General features: G+C 43.1%; 1 protein-coding gene across 1 annotated transcript in view; it reads right to left on the bottom strand.

The window, feature by feature from the left end:
* The window catches only part of LOC111971315 (uncharacterized), a 244,714-nt gene that overhangs the window by 63,718 nt on the left and 159,117 nt on the right, over positions 1–21,879 (bottom strand). The window contains exons 7-13 of the mRNA XM_070446023.1: positions 19,522–19,612; positions 19,164–19,412; positions 18,483–18,607; positions 16,546–16,713; positions 4,966–5,130; positions 3,552–3,663; positions 2,377–3,332 (exon numbers count right to left, since the gene is read on the bottom strand). Of these exons, the coding sequence (XP_070302124.1) occupies positions 2,377–3,332; positions 3,552–3,663; positions 4,966–5,130; positions 16,546–16,713; positions 18,483–18,607; positions 19,164–19,412; positions 19,522–19,612 (1,866 nt within the window). The remainder of the gene's footprint in view (positions 1–2,376; positions 3,333–3,551; positions 3,664–4,965; positions 5,131–16,545; positions 16,714–18,482; positions 18,608–19,163; positions 19,413–19,521; positions 19,613–21,879) is intronic.

Raw genomic sequence — 21,879 nt, 5'->3', positions numbered from 1 at the left:
GAGGCTCACTCCCCTCAGTGAGCTTGTCCAGGCGTGTGGTAAAGAAGGGGTTATACTTGAGATGGGWGTATCTGGAGTTGACAATTGATTTATGCCACAGAATGAGTTGGTGTTTTTGTGCTATGAAGTACCAGGAACGAGATCGGAGCCTCGTCTTAGGGGCCAAACTGAACAATAAGAACAGTCTTCATAGCAAATGCTATCTGGCTGCGGGATACTGCTTTCTCATTTATCAAGTCTCACCTTGTGACCCGTTCCACACATCTGTTGTTTGTCATGTCGACTAGGGAGTGGATCTTTGCAATAAAAGATTTTAGTAGCCTTTGTGTCGTGGCTCTCAACAAATCATCTGAGGGTGGTTTGTCGACCAGCCGTCGCTATTGCAGAGCTCTCACTAATAAAGATTCAGTTTAAGTATAACTCTGACTTGTGTGATAAGTTTGTCTCTCCTCATTTGATAATACAGAAATTAACCACCACAAGCGGCATAGGCAAGATGCAATAGATGGTATAAAATACAGTATATACATATGAGATGAGTAATGCAAGATATGTAAACATTATTAAAGTGACTAGTGATTAATTTATTAAAGTGGCCAATGATTTAGAATCTGTATGTAGGCAGTACCCTCTCTGTGTCAGTGATGGCTGTTTAACAGTCTGATAGCCTTGAGATAGAAGCTGTTTTTCAGTCTCTCGGTCTCAGCTTTAATGCACCTGTACTGACCTCGTCTTCTGGATGGTAGCGGGGTGAACAGGCAGTGGCTTGGGTAGTTGTTGTCCTTGATCTTTTTGGCCTTCCTGTAACATCGGGTGCTGTGGGTGTCCTGGAGGGCAGGTAGTTTGCCCCCAGTGATGCGTTGTGCAGACCGCACCACCCTCTGGAGGGCCTTGCGGTTGTGGGCGGTGCAGTTGCCGTACCAGGTGGTGATACAGCCAGACAGGATGCTCTCAATTGTGCATCTGTAAAAGCTTGTGAGGGTTTTAGGTGACAAGCCAAATTTCTTCAGCCCCATGAGGTTGAAGAGGCGCTATTGCACCTTCCTCACCACACTGTCTGTATGGGTGTACAATTTCAGTTTGTCTGTGATGTGTACGCCGAGGAACTTTCCACCTTCTCCACTGCTGTCCTGTCGTGTGGATAGGGGGGCGCTCCCTCTGAATCCCAGGGTGATCTGCTCTGCTCATCATGGATACTGTGGAGTTTGTATCATAGGAACAGGAGGGTCTATCTATCAGCCCCATTCCCTGCTCCATCCCTGCACTGAGACTGTGAAGAGAAGGGTCTGGGCTGCAGACTGGATCCCTGACTGGAACCCCCCCAGTCTCTCTAATGACCACCAAGAGTGAGGTTGTTCAGTCCAACTGTCCACTGGTTGTGTTTTATGTAGTGGTTGTGGTCGAGTCTCTGTCCCTTGCGGTTGGGACCGTTGTTCTGACTCGGGAAGGAAGAGCGACAGCTCCTGATACATGATCCTGACCAGTTGCTTCATAGGTCCAGTCTCTTCCGCCAGTAACACCAGATCAGCAGGTCTTCATTGACTACAGACTGCAAACAAATATTGTACAGAAAAGCATAATGCTTTATATAACAAACTCTTTGCTGTACACACAGAAACATGACATGATATTATAAAATGTTAACCACAGTCAAGCCATCTCTAACACTGATTCAAGAACCTAACAATATGGAGCCATTGGAGTTTATTTAAAAAAATGTATATTTATATTATAAAAAATTACAAAATAACCAAGTCAGTCAGCAGAGTCAATTTAGTATTTCATTTAAACTAAATAGCAATCACAAGTAGAATAACTTCTCACTATGGTAACACTTGACCTTTTCTATAAATCTGGTACCATCGCTTTGATAAAATGAATTTTAGAATACTTTGGAAAAGGTTCAAGATTACATTACACACAGCTTCACTACTTCATGTCAAGTAAACATGAATTAAGGCACTATCATTTCCTCATTATAAAACACCAGCATCAAACAGGACAAGGTTGTCACTCTTCATCAGTGAAGCATTTTTACAGACACCATCACACCATCACCATATCATCTACTCTGTCTCATCATACTCATTCTTTCCTTAGTTCACCTCATCCAGTTCCCTACTACATCCAAAACCAACAAAATGAACTACAAACAAACAAACGTTGGTGCGGCAGGTAGCCTAGTGGTTAGAGCGTTGGGGCAGTAACCGAAAGGTTGCTGGATCGAATCCCCGAGCTGACAAGGTAAAAATCTGTCGTGGCAGTTAATCCACTGTTCCCCAGTAAACTGTCATTATAAATAAGAATTTGTTCTTAACTGACTTGCCTAGTTAAATAAAGGTAAAAAAAATAGAACTACATTACATGTCACTATACACAGGCCGTGTGCATTTTTTGCAGGTGTAACCTGAGGTAGCTCCTCTCCGAGTACCTCTTCTCACAGTGCGTACATGCAAACGGCCTCTCTCCCGTGTGGACCTTCAGGTGCCTCTTCAGCTGGTGCTGGTGGGAGAACCTCTTCTCACACTGGGGGCAGCTGAAGGGTTTCTCCCCTGTGTGGACTCTCTGATGGCTCTTCAGGTGGCCAGCCCGGGCAAAGCGCATTTGACACTGGGTACAGTTGAATGGTTTCTCCCCAGTGTGCATCCTCTGGTGGATCTCCACCTGTTTGGGAAAACTGAATGCTTTCCCACAGAATGAACATGGGAAGCGCTTCTCTTTGGCGCTGCCAGGTTTACAGATTCCATCTCCACTACTGTCATTTGTCAATGGGCTTGTGTAGCCATTTAGTGTTGAGGCACTGGCATTGTCTGAGGTCTGGTTTAACATTAGGAGAGTGTGAGGAGGACAAGCGCCAGGGAGTGTCTGTGTTGTCGCAGGGTCCATGTTCCAGTTGATAGATCCTATAGAAGGCAGGCTGAAGGCAGCACCTGTTAGGGGGTTAACCTGAGGCACCATCAGTCTCTCTGAATCACAACTATAGGAGCAGGATGGAGCATCGCTAGCAGAGTCTGTGTCTGTTCTCTCCAGCTGCATACGGACACCTACCCAACCCTGCAGACCAAATCTACGTCTCGCCCTGGTCTCAGCCAGTATGTTGTCATGGAGACTAAATTCGGTTGTTTTGTGTTCGACTGTCAGTTTCTGGTTGTGGTTAACAGTGTTGTTCCCCAGACGAGAGTTGAAGACGCTGTCCAATCCACTGACCTCTATTATATCGCTTCTAGTCCTGGCCTGATCAGTGAAGTTGCCCCTTAGGCCTTTGGCTGGACCGGTCTGGGTCTGGGAATCCAAGATGGCCGCCCAATCTCTGTTAGCATCCAGCCAACCACCTGCAGGAAGAGGTTACAAAATATACTTTAAAAACATGTAGAGAAAACTCTACATATGGAGTTTTTTGTCAATTACCTAATAATTTTCATACATTATGTGTGTTTTTGTATGTAAACATAAGTTGCATTTGATGAATTAAGGAAACATAATAGCCAAGTGCATCACTATTCCCATTAAAGATGTATTAATGTATGTAGACCATATTATTACTCCCTTACCTTGCACCCCCAGCTTTAGTCCACTCAGGAGGTCAATGCTCTCTGGTTCATCCTCTATTGTCTCCTCTTTGACTAGCAGCAGATCAGGCTTCCCATCCTCCATGTCTACTGACTGTAAGAGATACAGAGTGAGAGGATGTTGGATAAAGACATTTGATATGGGTTGGCGCCCCCCCTTGGGTTGTGCCGTGGCGGAGATCTTTGTTGGCTATACTCGGCCTTGTCTCAGGATGGTGAGTTGGTGGTTGAAGATATCCCTCTAGTGGTGTGGGGGCTGTGCTTTGGCAAAGTGGGTGGGGTTATATCCTTCCTGTTTGGCCCTGATAGCATCGGAAGGGGCCACAGTGTCCCTCCTGGAACCCTCCTGTCTCAGCCTCCAGTATTTATGTGCAGTAGTTTATGTGTCGGGGGCTAGGGTCAGTTTGTTATATCTGGAGTTCTTCTCCTGTCTTATCCGGTGTCCTGTGTGAATTGAAGTATGCTCTCTCTTTCTCTCTTTTTTCTCTCTCTCGGAGGACCTGAGCCCTAGGACCATGCCTCAGGACTACCTGGCATGATGACTCCTTGCTGTCCCCAGTCCACCTGGCCGTGCTGCTGCTCCAGTTTCAATTTGTTCTGCCTGCAGCTATGGAACCCTGACCTGTTCACCGGACGTGCTACCTGTCCCAGACCTGCTGTTTTCAAGCAGGTCTGGAAGTACTAGAAGTACTCTTAATGATCAGCTATGAAAAGCCAACTGACATTTACTCCTGAGGTGCTGACTTGCTGCACCCTCGACAACTACTATGATTATTATTATTTGACCATGCTGGTCATTTATGAACATTTGACATCTTGGCCGTGTTCTGTTATAATCTCCACCCGGCACAGCCAGAAGAGGACTGGCCACCCCTCATAGCCTGGTTCCTCTCTAGGTTTCTTCCTAGGTTTTGGCTTTCTAGGGAGTTTTTCCTAGCCACCGTGCTTCTACACCTGCATTGCCTTGCTGTTTGGGGTTTTAGGCTGGGTTTCTGTACAGCACTTTGAGATATCAGCTGATGTAAGAAGGGCTATATAAATACATTTGATTTGATCACCCTGCTATGGACCATCTTCTGATTGGGCAATGAGGGATTGCTATGAGTCCTATGCAAACGTGTTAGTTGATATGATTACTTGACCTTCTTTAATGGTTTGATATTTCAAAGGCATGGTCCCACACTACCTAACAATATATCAAGACCTGTGCCCTTATACACAAAGAGTCTCAGAGTAGAAGTTCTGATCGAGGATCAGATCCTCCACCTCATTACATAGTCATTCATTATGATCTAAAAGGCCGAACTGATCCTAATTCAGCACTCCAACTCTGAGAGGCTTAGTGGAATACGGCCCGACCTAATACCATTCAGACAGTAGTTTACAGTGGGCTCACCTCAGTGAGACTGTGTGTGGTCCTGTGCTGCTCAGCTGGTTCCTCTGTGGGTTCAGAAGGAGGTGTAGTCTGGTTGTCCTCCATGACCATGTTCCCCTCAGGGTTCCCCAGAMCCTCCCCACACCCCTCCTCCTTCACCAGCAGCACCTCTGGACCCTTCTCCTCCTGGAAGAGACAGATGATACAGATTACACAGACATACATTCCCTCAGGTACATACACACACAGATAATAAACCCACTTTCAACATGGAGTGTTTACCCATCCCCACTACGTTTGAGTCCTATACTGTAGTTACAGAATGACTTCATTGTTGTTAAACCCATCAGTGTGGATATAAATATGATGTTGTGGGTAAATATGAGTCAGCTGTGAAGTCAGCTAGAAAATCAAGTCAACATCATACAAACCCGACTAAACTATTTTGACGTGTTCGTTAGTGTGTGTACACTATACAGTGCATTTGGAAAGTATCCAGACCCCTTTACTTTTTCCACATTTTGTTACGTTACAGATTTATTCTAAAATGGATTAAATCGTTTTTTTCCTCAATCTACACACACTATCCCATAATGACAAAGGAAAAACAGGTTTAGACATTTTTGCAAATATATTTAAAAAAAATGTTTACATAACTTTTCAGACCCTTTAATCAGTACTTTGCTGAAGTACCTTTGGCAGCAATTACAGCCTCGCGTCGAGGCTGTAATAACAGACCAGGTCGCTGCACAGTTATTTTCAGGTCTCTTCAGAGATGTTCGATCGGGTTCAAGTCTGGGCTCTGGCCGGGCCACTCAAGGACATTCAGAGACTTGTCCCGAAACCACTCCTGCGTTGTCTTGGCTGTGTGCTTAGGGTCGTTGTCTGGTTGGAAGGTGAAACTTCGCCCCAGTCTGAGGTCCTGAGCAGGTTTTCATCAAGGATCTCTCTATGCTCCGTTCATCTTTGCCTCGATTCTAAATAGTCTCCCAGTCCCGGCTGCTGAAAACATCCCTACAGCATGATGCTCACACCAACGTGCTTCACTGTAGGGATGGTGCCAGGTTTCCGCCAGAAAACTTGGCACTCAGGCCAAAGAGTTCAGTCTTGGTGTCATCAGACCAGAGACTCTTGTTTCTCATGGTCTGAGAGTCCTTTAGGTGCCTTTTGGCAAACTCCAAACGCGCTGTCATGTAACTTTTACTGAGGAGTGGCTTCCGTCTGGCCACTCTACCATAAAGGCCTGATTGGTGGAGTGTTGCAGTGATGTTTGTCCTTCTGGAAGGTTCTCCCATCTCCACAGAGGAACTCTGGGGCTCTGTCAGAGTGACCATCGGGTTCTTGGGCATCTCGGGTTCTTCTCCCCCGATTGCTCAGTTTGGCCGGGCGGCCAGCTCTAGGATGAGTCTTGTTGGTTCCAAACTTCTTCCATGCTCAAAACCTACACCCCAACCCTTACACTCTGTTTTGCGAACTCTGGTCTCTTGGCCATCCCACTCCTACAGGTAGGTCAGCTCAAGCTCAGCCAAGTCATAGCTCTTCTTTGTCCTGGCACCACAATGGTGGAACAGCAGAGTCCCTGCCCATCTTCCGAAAACGTTAAACCCTACCTCTTAAATTAATCCCACCTAAAAATAAATAAGCAATTTTAAAATTCTTTCTACCAAGGTTATTATAGTTGTTTTTATTTATTATTATAAAAAAATTACCCCCTTTTCTCCCTAATTTCGTGGTATCCAATTGGTAGTTACAGTCTTGTCCCATCGCTGCAACTCTCGTACAGACTCGGGAGAGGCGAAGGTCGGGCGTCCTCCGAAACACAACCCAACCAAGCCGCACTGCTTCTTAACCCGGAAGTCAGTCGCACCAATGTGTCGGAGGAAACACGGTACACCTGGTGACCGTGTCAGCGTGCATTGCGCCCGGCCCACCACAGGAGTCACTAGTGCGCAATTGTACAAGAACATCCCTGTCGGCCAAACCCTCCCCTAACCCGGACTCGAACCAAGATCTCTAGTGGCATAGCTAGCACTGCACCACTCGAGAGGCCCATAGTTGTGTTTTTATATTCATTTTTAATTTAAGATTTTTGTTTTAAATGTAGTTTCGTTTTGGTTAGTTTTCAGATCTGATTTACTAGTTTTTATTTACTTTAAGTTTTATAAAAAATATATTTTGTTTAAATTATTTAGTGTCAGTTTTAGGGACAGATAGTAACCTGCGCTTGGGAGGCTAACAGCCATTTATGTGTTGTATAGTTTTTGATGTCACTTCTTGCCACTGTGTGGCAGTAATACATAAGATGATGGGTCAGGTCATAGGTTAGGTTTAAAGGGATAGTTCACACAAATTACACATTGGTATCCTTAACCTGTAAGTAGTCTATGGTCAAGGTATGTCGCAATCCATGCAAAAAAATGTTGGTACCATGACTTGAATGGGAATTTTTGCCACAAATGCTAAAACGTTAGCATTTGGAAACAGTACCAGGGAAACTAAACCAAAGCATGGACTGATGTCAAACCTTGTCCATAGACTGCTTACAGGGTAAGGAAACCAATATGTAATTTTGTCATTTGGTGAACTGTCCCTTTAAAGCACGTGTCAAACTCATTCCATGGAGGGCCGAGTGTCTGCGGGTTTTCGCTTCTCCCTTGTACTTGATTGATGAAATAAGGTCCCTAATTAGGAAGGAACTCCCCTCACCCCTGCTTTAAAGGCAGACTCAGCGAGATGTGATGTAGATGCACCAAGTAAACAGTAGTAGTGGGTAAATTCCTGCAACAACCAGAAGCATTGAAGCGTGACGCTAAACTTCTCAGCTGTTTTGATCCCAGAGCTACCACGTTATAGCAGTGTGAAGCACACGTGCAAAGCCGCAGATACTCTGTGTGACAGCTAAGTCTTGCATCGTGCTCATCTCAATGGGCACGTTTCTCTGCTTATACGTTGCTGACACCTGTAAGATCTTACAACACCTGGATATGTATTTTACGTATCAGCTAACCACACCATGGTCGCGTCCCCCTGCTCAGACGTTGCAAGCATCATAATGTATCTTTAAAAATGAGGGAAGACAGTGGGATCCGAAATTGACACCCTTGATAAAGATGAGCAAAAATGACTGAATAAAATACATAATTCAAATACTGAGCTATATTGTATGCAATTTTATTTTTTAAATGTATTATATTTTAAACTAATACAATTGCTCAGAGAAAAAAAATCACAAAAAGATAGGGGTCAAAATGATTGACACTCCTGTTTTCGATACCTCACCTTGCGAAGATTATAGCACTGAGCCTTTTTCTAAAATGTTTTCTAAAATTGTAGAATACATTGGGAGGATGGATCTTAGACCATTGCTCCATACAGAATCTTTCGAGATCATTGGTATCCTTTGTCTGCGCTTATGGACTGCTCTCTTCAATTCAAACCACAGGTTTTCAATGGGATTCGATTAAATTTACCATTTCTTTGTGGATTTTGATGTGTGGTTGTGGATATCGTCTTGCTGGAAGATCCACTTGAGGCCAAGTATCAGCTTCCTTGCAGAGGCAACCAGGTTTTGGGCTAAAATGTCCTGGTACTGGGTAAAGTTCATGATGCCTTTGACCTTAACCAGGGCCCCAGGACCAGTGGAAGCAAAACAGCACCATAACAAAAATCCACCACCATATATTACAGTGGGCATGGGGTTCTTATCTGCTTATGCATTCTCATTTCAACACCAAACCCACCACTGGTGTGCAAGGCCAAAGAGCTCAGTTCTTAATCAATGAAGACTTCTCCGAAAGGTACGCCTCAAAAGAAAGGACCCGCTTTCTTTGAACAGCAAAAGAGAGGCAACATCACATACCTGAAGTACGACCAGCTGGTGTTTCACCCCCTCCRCCCAGTAGGCCTACTGCAGGCGACTTGGCTGTAGCCCACTGATCTATTCCTTTAATTCATTTGACTTTTTTTATCTTAAAAAAAATATATATTTCTCCCCAACTCACCATGGACATTTCCAACATAATTTTATGGTGGTTTGGGGAAGGCTTAAAACAAAATCATTTAAAATGATGCACCTATGTATCAGGACCATCCTCCTCAGTGAATTTAATAAAAATAGTTAAACATTTAAAACGTTGTCCTTTTTAGATAAAACGATACAAAATATATTCACAATACCAAATAATTGATTAAAACACACTGTTTTGCAATGAAGGTCTACAGTAGCCTCAACATCACTCTAAGGTAAGCACCATGGTGTAGCCGAAGGACAGCTAGTTTCCGTCTTCATCTGGGTACATTGATTTCAATACAAAACCTAGGAGGCTCATGGTTCTCACCCCGTTCCATTGACTTACACAGTAAAATTATGACAACTTCCGGAGTACATCCTCCAACCTATCAGAGCTCTTGCAGCATGAACTGACATGTTTTATACCCAATCAAAGGATTAGCGAATGTACTGAAAGCATAACCTACAGCTAGCTAGCGCTGCAGTGCATAAAATGTGGTGAGTAGTTGACTCAAAGACAATAGTTAAAGTTTTGAACAAATTMATTTCTTCAAAAATGGAGGAGCGAGAGAGAGAGAGCAAAACTTCATCACTCTTTTCATATCTAGCAAATGCAGCTAGCTAGTTTAGCCTACTTAAACACCCGGCTCAAACAGAGGGATGCTATGTTAGCTAGCTATGACTATCCAACACTGGAACTCTTCCAAGTCAAGGTAAGCTTTTGGTTTTATTAATTTATTGCCACCGGGGGGCCCCAGTGACTGTACTGCATGATTGTAGCGGGTTTACTAATGCATTAGTTCTATTAGCTATGTTGACTATGACGTTACTTTAGCTAATATGGTGACAACAATGTAGGCTGTGTGTAGCAGTTATGATATGAATGTTTTGCTTGGAAATGCTTTTTCGCCTGGTAACAGACAGCCTGTTAACAGACAGCAATGCACAATGTGTTGTGCATTGAAGTCCACAAGCAAAGGGAAAAGGTGAGAGGAGGAGAGCGCATACATGCGAGAAGGAATACAACAAGCTGTTTGTATGTAGCTATGAAAGTGAATTGTTTGTGTGTGATCAGGGGTGTATTCATTCCGCCAATTCTGTTGAAAAACATTTCTTAAACAGAAGCAAACGGAACGAAATGGGGATAAACATACCTGGCTTTGTCCAATAGAAGCTCTCGTTTGGAACTGTTGGACTAATGATTACACCTTAGGCCAGCTAGATGTGTGCAAGGCGGTATTGAATGTGTGTGATGGAAATGTTTATGTTTGTGTTTTTGTAAAAACCTATTTCTGTATTCATGCAAGTGACTGATTGAACGAATCCTCATTATCACGATCTGCAATTTGGCAGCCCAGAACCTTGTTTAGAGAAAGGGATACCTCCATTTCAAGGTCCCAGCTTAGAGAGAAGTATTTTGAGGTATTGGTCTGTCACATGCAAACGTTATTGATGAATTAAATATGAATGATGAATAAGCTAAATCATGMAAATATAACTTGTCTGTATATAAGAACTAACGGGACTGCCCCAGTAGATTGACATGTGTACTACGGTGCATTGAGTTGGTTGGAACCTCTCCAGCACGCTGATAATAAACAACGATTCATTTAAGATTGACTTTGAGTCTCCCTGTGTAAGAATTTCCACAAATTTTCAATTTGGCATCACGAACTGGATGATTGATTCTGCCTGCGGAGCTTTCCAGTTGGGGGTCTGCGASGAAAACCAGTGGCGCATTTTGAGGGAAATTCCCATCTGACCAAAAGATGACGAGACCCGCCCAGACCAGACCCTTATTGTTAACTGCCCAGGAGGAAACACATCATCCACGAACAATTGAGGAACGGCAAATTATTTCAGTAATTCAATTTGAAATGATTTTAAAAATGCATTATAAAACCAATACAATTAAGGTGAATAATGCATAAAAAGGTACTCATAGTCTTATAGAGAGAAGGCTATTCACTAGTCTTATAGAAGACTATTTATTTATTTATTTATTTTTTATTTCACCTTTATTTAACCAGGTAGGCTAGTTGAGAACAAGTTCTCATTTGCAACTGCGACCTGGCCAAGATAAAGCATAGCAGTGTGAACAGACAACAACACAGAGTTACACATTGATTGATCAGGGGAAAACTATTTAATCAATTTTAGAACAAGGCTGTAACCTAACAAAATGTGTAAAAGTCAAGAGGTCTGAATACTTTCAGAAGGCAGAGTAGGATATACATATTGTGCATAGGAAGTAACAACAAGAGAATCATTGAAGATGCACATGGGGTAATAATGTAGGGACTCAATCTAGGGATTCCATCCACCACCGCCCATCATAGTCTGGGACTACTAGTGTATAGGAAGTAGCGGCAAGAGAACCATTGAAGATACATAGGATGTAACGATAGAAAAGTCTACGTGGTCTGAGAACCACTGATAATAGCACGAGGTGTTATTGTAGGGATTTATAATTGTTGAAGATGCACATGGAGTGTTGTGGATGTGAATACCTAAGTATAGTTATATAAGGAAAATAATGAATATCCCAACCAGTTCTGTGTGAGCTGAGTTTTCAGATCTATAACATTATATTGGGATTCTGTATGTAGATATGAAAGAAAATAGTATTATTCCTGAATATGCTGTTAAATAGAAGACTAGAGTGAATATTTAAACCCCTGTATGAATAGAACACTGGTGTAGAGGAGGAATTTGTGATGTAACAAATGTATAATGGGTTACTAGAGATCTGATGAAGTAAACAACAGAACAAATATATATACAACCTGCTCACCCACAATTAGACGTAAGTGGTGTAGTACGTAAGTACGTAAGTGGTGTAAAAAGTATTGAGAAATGTTCAGAGTGGTCCCTTGATGGATCATTTGAGAAAGATATGGTTAAAACATTGTATAGGATTTGACTTACCCCTAACCAATACAATTATAAACACTTAAAAGATTTCTTCCACCCTGGTAATACATTTTGAAATAAACCCCATACCCTGTTAAATAGAACCAATGATGTTCTGTATTCACCTAACCAACCGTTTAAAATGCTAGGTAGAGACTTATTATGGACAGAGCATGCGATATACAGGGGACCTAAATATATACATATTGATCCCTCCAAAGMATTACATATGAATCTTAAAATAGACATTTAATACGTGTGAAGGAACAAAGTGAATGGTAATTGGCTTTCAGATAGCACTCTAATAATGCAATATCTTAGTAATTTGAAGAAGTAAATGTTTCAATACAAGGTCACATTACAAACAGAGGGATTGAGCATTAGGACTGATATTAAATTAGAGGCAGCCATCTGGTGTTTGGGTTAGAGATAAGCTTCCTGTGGAACAACAGCTAGCCGCCAGTACTCACTGAGGAAAAAAACAGGCTGTAAGGGACACAGTGGGGTAATTTGGAACACAGGCATGAATAATTGAAATTACATGTTTTTGACAATTTCCAATTATYATTCTATAGTGTGGGTAGCACAAGTGATTTAAGTAATTGCTAGGGCATTGTAACCTGCAGTAGCGCAGAGGTCTAAGCAGCGTGCTCCGGCTCYGAGCCTCATGAATTTGCGCCCAGTGCAGGGTGATCTAGTGGCAAGCCTGAGCCTACATTAGGGCCACAAGTGAATTGCATTTATTTCAATGTTTTCCAGAAGTAAAACAAATAGTCTGATAATTTACTATTCAGAGAAAAGTGTCTCAGCTCAACAAAATCATCTTTGGATAGGCTCAAACATCTTGACAGCTTACAAAATGAAATATTAAGGCCACACAATACAGGCTTTCAATCCATACCAAAGACAATAACTAAATTGACAAATTATACACAGCCTAACTGTAAAACTAGGCGAGCATCCACACTGGAGGAAAATATATCGTTCTACAGTAGGCCTACATCTGTCAATCAACTGATGGCCCAAATCAGCCAGGGACACAAACAATAGCCTATAATTTGTTTTCASCTTTCATAATGTGACAATGGATAGGCTAAAAGCCAATTTATGCTTGATCCAAAAATGTGGTCGGAGGCTCCGTATGGAAGGTGTGAAGCAATTGTGGCGCCTACGGAAGCATGCAGAGGCCAAATTTAGCTCCGTACCACATCGCCTCTCAAATTTTGTAACAATGCAGAGGACTCCGTATAGCTCCGCATTGACATGATTGGCTGACAGTAGGTGGGGGGGCAGGTGGTCCTGTATAAACACAAACTCACTTCCTTGACAAGTTCCTTCACAACAGCTCTGCGAAGCACAAGATGTATGAATTCCCTGACTTCTGCCGAAGCAGTATCACCGTAAATGCTACACGGCCAATGCAGATGTCGGATTGACCATGCAGCGCCTTTTACGGGTAGCCTACAGAATGTAGCTTATTGGAATATAACCAAATGGCATATTGTAACCAGTGCCTGCCCTCGGTCAAAGAGTCTAAAACAGTCTAAGACGTTGGTTGCTCCTGTGGGAGATCAGGTTACACTTGCAACTTTCTAGATATGTTCGCCCTCAAGTTGGTGTTGTCATCGGAAAGACGTAGCTCTTTTTGAACAGACTAAGGGCGATTGACAAGCATTCCGTACAACAGAAAAAAGGATTTCCTTGTTTACCACGGCAAATCTACTGTGGCAATTTACCCGACACTTTGTATGAATGGAAACTAATGTTGGTGTAGCGTAGGCTATTATTATTATTTTGTTTCCTTTTTATGTTATCCAAAAGTGTCTGGTATGGTAATTTCTTATCAAGATCGGGGGTATAATATCCCTGGACTGTCCATATTTGAAATGTGTAACTTAATCAAGTCAATCAGGGGGATTGAGTTATTTGTGCCAGAAATGCGTTGGCCGGAATCGAACCCCCGCCGAAACAGTATTGAAGGCAGCAGCCCTAACTGCAAGACCACCCCAGGCCACGATTTAATTATATTTTGACAGTTCATTCGTAACCTTAAGATACACTTGTATGTAGTAGCCTARTGAAGACCAATATCCATCTTGTGTTATTAAGCTATGTAAAACGACAATTRTTGATGTATATGGCTGCTGCATTTCAGATACATTTTTGTACATTTGAATTTTGCAGTAATAGGGCCTAGCGTTTGAGTGAGTGAGAATATGATTTTTTATASCAAGCGCTGATCCCAATGGCTTGACTGCCCCTGTATGGAGAGAAAGAGAACTGATCATTTTCAGGGATTCACCAGGCTCATTTGAATTTCCTGATGCAGCAGGAAAATTCTCTGCGACAGAAGAGTGATCAAGTTAAGATCAATAACTTTCTTGATCCTATATCTTGCCATTATTGTACTTAAGAATCACTGCTACAAGTAGCAATCTGACAACATATTTACTAATTTCTTTTAAAATCGGGGGTATCTGGTCTCTTGTACAGAGATATCTGATAATTTCCTGTTATTTTATCTCGTTTGTACCAGCTCTCAAAGCAATCAGGTCAATAGAATTTGTTTCAGTAATTTTGATCACAAACACATTGCTACATTTACAGAAAAACGTTTTGATATATACTGGTCAGATGTTGTAAATGAAACTGCTGCTCAAAAGCCCAATTACATTTTCCATGGCATTTTCGTTCAATGATTAGTATCGCAAAACTTTATTTGTAATTAAATGATGTTGACAACTGGTTTAAATCATGCATTTTATTGCCCAAAAAATTTATAATACATTTCCTTTACTACGTGTTAAAACTACCAAATTCCTAGGTGTTCTCATTGACAAAAAAAATTAACTGGGCAAATCCCATTTAATTTGTTTGCAATAAAATTGCGAGAAGTATTGGTGTCATCAGACGAATTCAACATCTCATCCCAAGTAAAATMATATTAAATCTGTAATACACCTTAATGCATCCTTATGTTGCAATATGGTCTAGGCCCCTCAAACTCAACTCTGGAAGTCGAAGCCAGTTCTGCTGCATTTTTCTCTCCATTGTTCCCCTCTACTTATGGACTGATTTAGACCTGGGACAACAGGTGGGTGCAATTAATTATCAGGTAGAAGAGAAAACCAGCAGGTTCTGGACCTCGTAGGGTAAGAGTTGAATAGCCCTGGTCTAGGCCAATACGTACAAAAGTAACCTTAATATATTCATTCTCCAAAAATGTTTTGTGATGCTGGCAACTCATTCAGACAGTCGTGCCAGTTCCTCTCCACTTTCCATCGCCTTTTAGTTCTTAATATTTATGACATCAACCAACTTAGAATCTGTTTGCATTTCAATTCAAAACATATGTACTCCCTGTTTCGTTTCAATTTTTCATCTCCTAGAGGTTCATTTTTTTGAACAGTCTTCCGGAACACCTCAAGCACTTATTTGACATTTTTAGGCTTATATATGCCTTATATATCATACAATATCATATCTGGATGCAATATTCTACCCACAAATATTCAACATTGAAATCTGTTACTCTCGTTATTCTAAATGCATCTCTGGATCTTTTCTGCTGATAACACTGAAAATGAATCTGTGTCTTCAATGCTGGGTTTGATCTAAACGTCAGACACTATAGAGTGGAATGGGTACTTCCTATGTTACATAGTGGAATGGTTTTTCTGCTGGTGTATCCTGAGGTTGCTCCTCTCTGAGAACCTCTTCCTGCAGTGCGTACATGCAAATGGCCTCTCTCCCGTGTGGACCTTCAGGTGCATCTTCAGCTGGTCCTGGCGGGAGAACCTCTTCTCACAATGGGGGCAGCTGTAGGGTTTCTCCCCTGTGTGGACCCTCTGGTGCCTCTTTAGGTGACAAGCCTGGGAAAAGCACATATGACACTGGGTACAGCTGTAGGGTTTCTCCCCTGTGTGGACCCTCTGGTGGATCTCCACTTTCTGTGGGCAACTGAAGCCTTTGTTACAGAACATGCAGAGGAACCGTTTCTCTTTACTATTGCCGGATGTTGCTCCCCCTCCACGAGCCATGGCCCTTTGGTCATTTGAGTTCAACACTTGATCGAAAACGACGCAGCCGTGTGAATCGGAAGRTGCCATCGACGTGGACACTGGGACACGATCCCTGAATGCGTGTAAAGGGGAGTGGGTGACAACATTTATATTTGTGTCCAAGCTTTCTCTGTAATCTAAGAAATCTCTACCCTGTGAGTGTCTGTCTCCTAAGTGACTATCTGCATTCCATGTGGTAGGAGCGTCGCCCTCCACTTTCACCTCGTCTACCACTATAACCTCACGTTTCTTATCTAGGCACCCTTCAGAGTATACACTACTACTGTACTGGTTCCAGTCCTCTCTAAACAGATGAGTCTGTGTCTCTAAATCCAAGGATATGTTGCCAGGGTCCATCTCTGTAGCGTAAGAACAAGGCAGGTCATCAACACCAGTGTCTAACGCGTCACCATCTCCACAGGAATGAACCGTCCTCTGGCTCTGGTGAAATACCGGTAAGTACTCTGAGCTGGAAGCAGGAGGACAGCCCAGTGGCCCCAGCTCCAGTCTCTCTGAGTCTGATCTGTGGTCAGATCCTGTGGGTAAGAGCCTGTGTGTTACAGTTAAAGTCTCGGTGTCTGTCTCGGACTTGAGGACGGTGTTCGGCGTTCCACTGACCTCCGTGATGCTGTGTTGGGTCCTGGGCTGAGGCAAGGCGGCGGGGTCCTCCCTGGATACAGGGGGTGCTCCAGTCAATCCAGTCTGGATGTCTCTGCTGAGTCTTGTGTCCTCTCCTTCAGTTCTCTCCTGCTTGACCCCAGGACCTGCAACCCCTGTTTCTGCAGACTGACAGAAGAAGAGAGGAGGTTATTACTGGTACATGAGTGGAATTGGATAACAATGTCGTAGGAAAGTCTCACAAGCTCCCCTATGGCAGAGAAATAAGGATGTACAGTACCAGTCAAAAGTTTGGACACACCTACTCATTCAAAGGKTTTTCTTTATTTTTACTATTTTATACATTGTAGAATAATAGTGAAGACATCAAAACTTTGAAATAACACATATGGAATCATGTAGTAACCAAAAAAGTGTTAAACAAATCAAAATATATTTCATATTTGAGATTCTTCAGTAGCCACCCTTTGCCTTGAAAGCTTCGCACACTCTTGGCATTCTCTCAACCAGCTTCATGAGGTAGTCACCTGGAATACATTTCAATTAACAGATGTGCCTTGTTAAAAGTTAATTTGTGGAATTTCTTTCCTTCTTAATGTGTTTGAGCCAATCAGTTGTGTTTTGGTAAGGTAGGGGTAGTATACAGAAGATAGACCTATTTGGTAAATGACCAAGTCCATATTATGGCAAGAACAGCTCAAATAAGCAAAGAGAAACGACAGTCCATCATTACTTTAAGACATGAAGGTCAGTCAATACGGAACATTTCAATAACAAAGTTTCTTCAAGTGCAGTCGCAAAAACCATCAAGTGCTATGATGAAACTGGCTCTCATGAGGACCGCCACAGGATAGGAAGACCGCGTATTTCTGCTGCAGAGGATAAGTTCATTAGAGTTACCAGCCTCAGAAATTGCAGCCCAAATAAATGGTTCACAGAGTTCAAGTAACAGACACATCTCAACATCAACTGTTCAGAGGAGACTGTGTGAATCAGGCCTTCATGGTCGAATTGCTGCAAAGAAACCACGACTAAAGGACGTCAATAAGAAGAAGAGACTTGCTTGGGCCAAGAAACATGAGCAATGGACATTAGACTGGTGGAAATCTGTCCTTTGGTCTGATGAGTTCAAATGTGAGATTTTTGGTATCAACCGCCGTATCTTTGTGAGACGCAGAGTAGGTGAACGGATGATCTCCGCATGTGTGGTTCCCGTGAAACATGGAGGAGGTGTGATGGTTTAGGGGTAATTTGCTGGTGACACTGTCTGTGATTTATTTAGAATTCAAGGCACACTTAACCAGCATGGCTACCACAGCATTCTGCAGCGATACGCCATCCCACCTGGTTTTTGCTTAGTGGGATTAGCATTTGTTTTTCAACAGGACAATGACCCAACACACCTCCAGGCTGTTGAATGGCTATTTGAACAAGAAGGAGAGTGATGGAGTGCTGCATCAGATGACCTGGCCTCCACAATCACACAACCTCAACCCAATTGAGAGGGTTTGGGATGAGTTGGACTGCAGAGTGAAGGAAAAGCATCCAACAAGTGCTCAGCATATGTGGGAACTCCTTCAAGAAAAGCATTCCAGGTGAAGCTGGTTGAGAGAATGCCAAGCGTGTGCAAAGCTGTCATCAAGGCAAAGGGTGGTTACTTTGAAGAATCTCAAATATAAAATATATTTTGATTTGTTTAACACTTTTTTGGTTACCACATGATTACATATGTGTTATTTCATAGTTTGATGTGTTCACTATTATTCTACAATGTATAAAATAGTAAAAATAAAGAAAAACCCTTGAATGAGTAGGTGTGTCCAAACTTTTGACTGGTACTGCACATGTAAACAAGTAAATAGCTGAGGGGAGCCTTTCTGAAATGAATTGGCCACATTTGATGTACTGTAATTTTGATGTAATACTATTACACTAACCTCTATCACGATAACGTGCTGGGTTGAGGTTCCACTCCCCTCATCAACAGTGATTGGTTGGTCATCTCTCCATGTATTGTGTCCTGCTGGCTTCACAAAGCTCCTGTAGCCTCCAGTGAGATTTCCTTCAACGGAGATTTAATTGGGGTGGAAAAAAGGTGGTTAGATTAGCTACTGTCAATGCTCAATTGTATATTGTACCCAATTGACAATGTCTAGAATTGGCAAGGATGTAAGGTAACACCTTATAACTTATTGATATACTATTTATAGATCAATTGATTGTTTCATGCATCATATTGTTTTCATTGAGTAAATAATAGGAAATGCAGTAAATCAAGAATCTGGTTTGAATATGATGTCTTTGCACAAGATAAGTAATCAGAGAAATTATTGCATACTATTCAAAAACTGACCATGACGGAATTCTGAGTAACACATCTTAACACATGAGCAGAGGGAAACGGGGCGAAAGGCACTAGCTATATATGAACGGTGACAGGCTGCACAGCCTCGGCCTTCCGGGAAATAGTGTCTTTGTGCAAGATATCTAAGTAAGCAATCAGGGGAATTATTGCATTCTATCCAAAAACTGACCAAGACACAATTCTGGGTAATATACATCTGAACACATGCGCAGACGGGAACAGGGCGACAGCCCCAGCCTTGTGCAAAATGTACCTCTGGCCATTCCTCTGTATCGGTCGAGGATCTTGACACTACTGGGACGACTGGCGAGGACGCGGTCTCGCATTGTCCTCTCTGTGCGCTCCCGTGTCACCTTCTGTTCCAATAGCTGTAGTTTCCTCCGTAATGTCCTGTTTTCTTTCTGGCTTTGAGTTAYTTCCAAACGAAACACTGCATAGTCATCGTCTACGAGTTTACAGATGTCTGCCACGGCTGTATTCGCTAGCACCTCCATAATGGAGGCTATTTGAGAGTGAAAAACCATACAGTTAGCCATTGTTAGCAGCTAGCTACCGTTACCTAGATACAATCTATCAACCAAATCCTGTCTGCAATGCGAATTAAACACTACCTTGGGTAAGTATGTGATGTTGGGTAATTAAATKAGTCATATTTTGAGTACCAAGGTGTTCATAAACGTCTACATAACAACAATAAAAACGCTAATGTGGGAATTGTTCTTCATCACTGTTCACTTCCGTTTTCTTCTTCGTGTGATTTTCCGTCAGACTAACCACTTTCGTCACAATTTCTAATACCAGAGAAAGAGGAAGAGACATGCCCAACTCGGCAGAAAATCTGTCACCTCCCAGCAGGTGGCGTTTTTTTCGTCGTTTCGCCAACCAAGCAAGGAGTTTTTGWTAGTTCAATGAGAGTGTCGAATTTGGTCAACAAATTGTTTTATGGCTATGTGGGTTTATTTGATCGAATAATAGTTTCGTAATGCTTAAGTTGTTACGAGTGTACTGATTGATATAAGATGTCCCGGCAACTCTGAGGAAAAACCACTGTATATCAAATCAAATTTTATTGGTCACATACACATGGTTAGCGGATGTTATTTACATTTACATTTAAGTCATTTAGCAGACGCTCTTATCCAGAGCGAGAGTGCAATGTAGGCAGGTGGTTAGAGCGTTGGACAAGTAACCGGAAGGTTGCAAGATCGAATCCCCGAGCTGGCAAGGTAAAAATCTGTAGTTCTGCCTCTGAACAACGCGTTAACCCATTGTTCCTAGGCCATCATTGAAAATAAGAATTTGTTCTTTAACTGACTTGCCTAGTTAAATAAAAGGTAAAAGAAATAAATAAAAAATACATTTCCTTTACTTAGATTTTGTGTATATTAGGTTTTGTTGTGGAATTGTTAGATATTACTTGTTAGATATTGCTGCACTGTCGGAACTAGAAGCACCAGCATTTCGCGACTCCCGCAATAACTCTCGCATTGAGCGAGAGTTGCACCCCTTCTGAAAAAACCTACACTCGATCCCTCTGATGTCAACAACTACGACCAGTATCCCTTCTTTCTTTTCTCTCCAAAACTCTTGAACGTGCCGTCCTTGGCCCGCTCCTCTGCTATCTCTTCAGAATGACCTTCTGATCCAAATCAGTCAGGTTCAAGACTAGTCATTCAACTGAGACTGCTCTTCTCTGTGTCACGGAGGCGCTCCGCACTGCTAAAGCTAACTCTCTCTCTCTGCTCTCATCCTTCTAGACCTATCGGCTGCCTTGATACTGTGAACCATCAGATCCTCCTCCACCCTCTCCGAGTTGGGCATCTCCGGCGCGGCCCCACGCTTGGATTGCGTCCTACTGACAGGTCGCTCCTACCAGGTGGCGTGGCGAGAATCTGTCTCCGCACCACGTGCTCTCACCACTGGTGTCCCCCAGGGCCTCTGTTCTAGGCCTCTCCTATTCTCGCTATACACCAAGTCACTTGGCTCTGTCATATCCTCCAATGGTCTCTCTATCATTGCTATGCAGACGACACACAATTAATCTCTCTCCTTTCCCCTTCTGATAAACCAGTGTGCGAATCGCATCTCTGCATGTCTGGCAGACATATCAGTGTGGATGACGGATCACCACCTCAAGCTGAACCTCGGCAAGACGGAGCTGCTCTTCCTCCCGGGGAAGGACTGCCCGTTCCATGATCTTGCCATCACGGTTGACAACTCCATTGTGTCCTCCTCCCAGAGCGCTAAGAACCTTGGCGTGATCCTGGACACACCCTGTCGTTCTCAACCAACATCAAGGCGGTGACCCGTTCCTGTAGGTTCATGCTCTACAACATTCGCAGAGTACGACCCTGCCTCACACAGGAAGCGGCGCAGGTCCTAATCCAGGCACTTGTCATCTCCGTCTGGATTACTGCAACTCGCTGTTGGCTGGGCTCCCTGCCTGTGCGATTAACCCCTACAAACTCATCCAGAACGCCGCAGCCCGTCTGGTGTTCAACCTTCCCAAGTTTCTCTCACGTCACCCCGCTCCTCCGCTCTCTCCACTGGCTTCCAGTTGAAGCTCGCATCCGCTACAAGACCATGGTGCTTGCCTACGGAGCTGTGAGGGGAACGGCACCTCCGTACCTTCAGGCTCTGATCAGGCCCTACACCCAAACAAGGGCACTGCGTTCATCCACCTCTGGCCTGCTCGCCTCCCTACCTCTGAGGAAGTACAGCTCCCGCTCACCCAGTCAAAGCTGTTCGCTGCTCTGGCACCCCAATGGTGGAACAAACTCCCCCACGACGCCAGGTCAGCGGAATCAATCACCACCTTCCGGAGACACCTGAAACCCCACCCTTTAAGGAATACCTAGGATAGTAAAGTATATCCTTCTAACCCCCCCCTTAGAGTTAGATGCACTATTGTAAAGTGGTTGTTCCACTGGACATCATAAGGTGAATGCACCAACTTGTAAGTCGCTCTG

The sequence above is a fragment of the Salvelinus sp. IW2-2015 genome, linkage group LG13 (assembly GCF_002910315.2).
Source record: "Salvelinus sp. IW2-2015 linkage group LG13, ASM291031v2, whole genome shotgun sequence".
NCBI lineage: Eukaryota > Metazoa > Chordata > Actinopteri > Salmoniformes > Salmonidae > Salvelinus > Salvelinus sp. IW2-2015.
The sequence above is the reverse complement of the archived record's forward strand: the minus strand, read 5'-3'. Positions and strand labels throughout refer to the sequence as shown.